This window comes from Poecilia reticulata, linkage group LG4 (genome assembly GCF_000633615.1).
Source record: "Poecilia reticulata strain Guanapo linkage group LG4, Guppy_female_1.0+MT, whole genome shotgun sequence".
Taxonomy (NCBI): domain Eukaryota; kingdom Metazoa; phylum Chordata; class Actinopteri; order Cyprinodontiformes; family Poeciliidae; genus Poecilia; species Poecilia reticulata.
In genome coordinates, this window is record NC_024334.1 from 15,523,202 (window position 1) to 15,525,380 (window position 2,179).

Consider the following 2,179-nt stretch of genomic DNA (forward strand, 5'->3'; position numbering starts at 1 on the left):
ATATATATAGTAAGTCTGACACATCGACATGTAACAGTATGTGTGTGTGTAAATATTTTTCTGTGTTCACCAACCAATCAGAGTGCAGTTTGTATTGATTTGTGTTTAAACATCTTAGAAACGGAACATTTGCTGAAGTTTGGGTTAACCATATATAGTTGGTCTGTGTTTCTTTTTTTCTTTTTTTTTCTTTGTGCCTAATTAAACCTTCACTGTACATTCTGGCTGCAGTAATTAGGCCTCTGCATACCAATTAAAGAGGCGTTCAGGGACTCGGCGAGAGTGATTAAATAATTGATCAGCTGGATTTTGATCTGATTTCCAGGACGAAGTGGAAGAGGCAGACGGCGGTCGGTCTGGAGCTGCTGGCTGAAGCAGGAAACTATTCGGCCTTACAGAGAATGTTCCCCTCGCCCTACTTCTACCACCCGAGCCTGCTGGGCACCGTGGACAGCACCACGGCGGCCGCCGCGGCCGCCGCCATGTACAGCAGCATGTACCGGACTCCTTCCGCGCCGCACCCCAGCCTGCAGAGACCTCTGGTCCCGCGGGTGCTCATTCACGGCCTCGGGCCGGGGGGCCAACCGGCGCTGAACCCCCTGCCCGGCACGCCGCATCCGCGATAGAAACAACAGCTAAACGAAGACGAGAACGAGAACCCGCCAAAAACAGGACGCTGCTTGAACGCGTGAAGTGGGTAAGCGCAAAGGGAGCATCACTGCAGGACTTGAACGCCCCTCCCGCCCCGCCCGCACATCCACCCACAGAAAAAACACAACAACAAAAACAAAACAACAAAAACAGAACAGAGACAGGTTTATTAAAGACATTCTGCAGGAAGAGTTTCAGGATGGGGGGCCCCACACAGCCGGAGCCCGCTCCTCAAGACTCTGGGTCCGGCCCGGACTGCTCATGTCTGATTGTTTGTTTGTCTTTTGTACAAATACACTCACATTAGCAAATAAACTTATAAAGTTTACTAGATGGAGAAGACGTGAATGAATAAAAGACGTAATGATACTAATTGAATTGTAAACGCTTCTTGACGACAAGGGATCAAAACTCCAACCCAGGAGACGCGGCCTGCATCTTCGGTTTTCATCGAATTTGATCGTTTTTATTTCAAATTCCGTTTTCTGTACACGCGCCGCGTTTTTGCGAGTTCATATTTCCTCAACATTTTTTTTTTTTTACTAGTAATTTGTCAGAAGCGGATCAGGGTAAATCTCTTCTTCCCGCAGCATATGCTCCTTTAAGTCGATCCATCCAGAATTAGTGATCGGTGAGCGGCCTTTCTGTTTCTGCCTAACCACCGGCAGCATGCATATGGATGCGCAGCAGCTGATTGGTGGTGGTGGTGGTGCATGGGGGTGAATGGACCCGGAGATGTCGGGCACACACTGGGAATGTGGCCTTGGCCTGGCAGCTGTTCCCTGGGAGCGCAGCAGCAGACAATAAGCCTGAATTTCTCAGCGCAGGGAGAAAAAAAAAAAATCGAGACAAGACGCCTGCAAGAAAGCATAGGAGGACGGGGCGGTGTGGGGGGAGGGGGGGTGTAGTAATCTGCACATTCTCAATAGCCGTGAGTGAACTTGTTTTTAGTTATTTTTGGGAAGGGGTGAGGAAATAATCCCGTAACGTTTTGTTCCGCTGTTGAAGGTTTTAGTTTTCGGATTATTTTAGTCGCTGCTCGTTATTTAAAGTTTGCTCCTTCAAAAAAAGACACTTTGATTTGACTGCAGTCCCGCAGATTACGGTGTGAGTTAGCGCCTCGGGGTGCGTCTGTTTATGTCACCATTTCAAAAAAAAAAAAAAAAAAAATCTATATATATTATTATTATTATTCAAAATAATATTTCCAGTGAGGCAAATTGAATTTTGCTGGATTTACAGAGAAAACACAAACAATGCAGAGTAACACCCAGTCACCGAAAACAGCACGTATTATTTTTTGTCTTTCTGCTTTTCGGAACATATCTGTTTTTTGTTTTTTTGTTGTTTTGTTTTGTTTATTTATTTTTTTTATTTTTTGCTGTTTTTTGAGAAATTTTAACGTAATATGTGCGCCAAGTCTGCAAATACTCCCTCCGCAGCAGAAAAACGCGCAGGATCAAATTCAGCTCTGCCTTAATTCTTGGAACACATGCCGTCTAAGCCACCTGCTTGTCAGCCGATCTGC

General features: G+C 45.8%; 1 protein-coding gene across 1 annotated transcript in view; it reads left to right on the top strand.

Moving 5' to 3' along the window:
- The window catches only part of barhl2 (BarH-like homeobox 2), a 3,409-nt gene extending 2,385 nt beyond the window's left edge, over window positions 1-1,024 (top strand). Inside the window, exon 3 of the mRNA XM_008407754.2 lies at window positions 326-1,024. Coding sequence (XP_008405976.1) covers window positions 326-626 — 301 coding nt within the window. The 3' untranslated portion in view covers window positions 627-1,024. The remainder of the gene's footprint in view (window positions 1-325) is intronic.
- The last annotated feature ends 1,155 nt before the right edge of the window (window positions 1,025-2,179 follow it).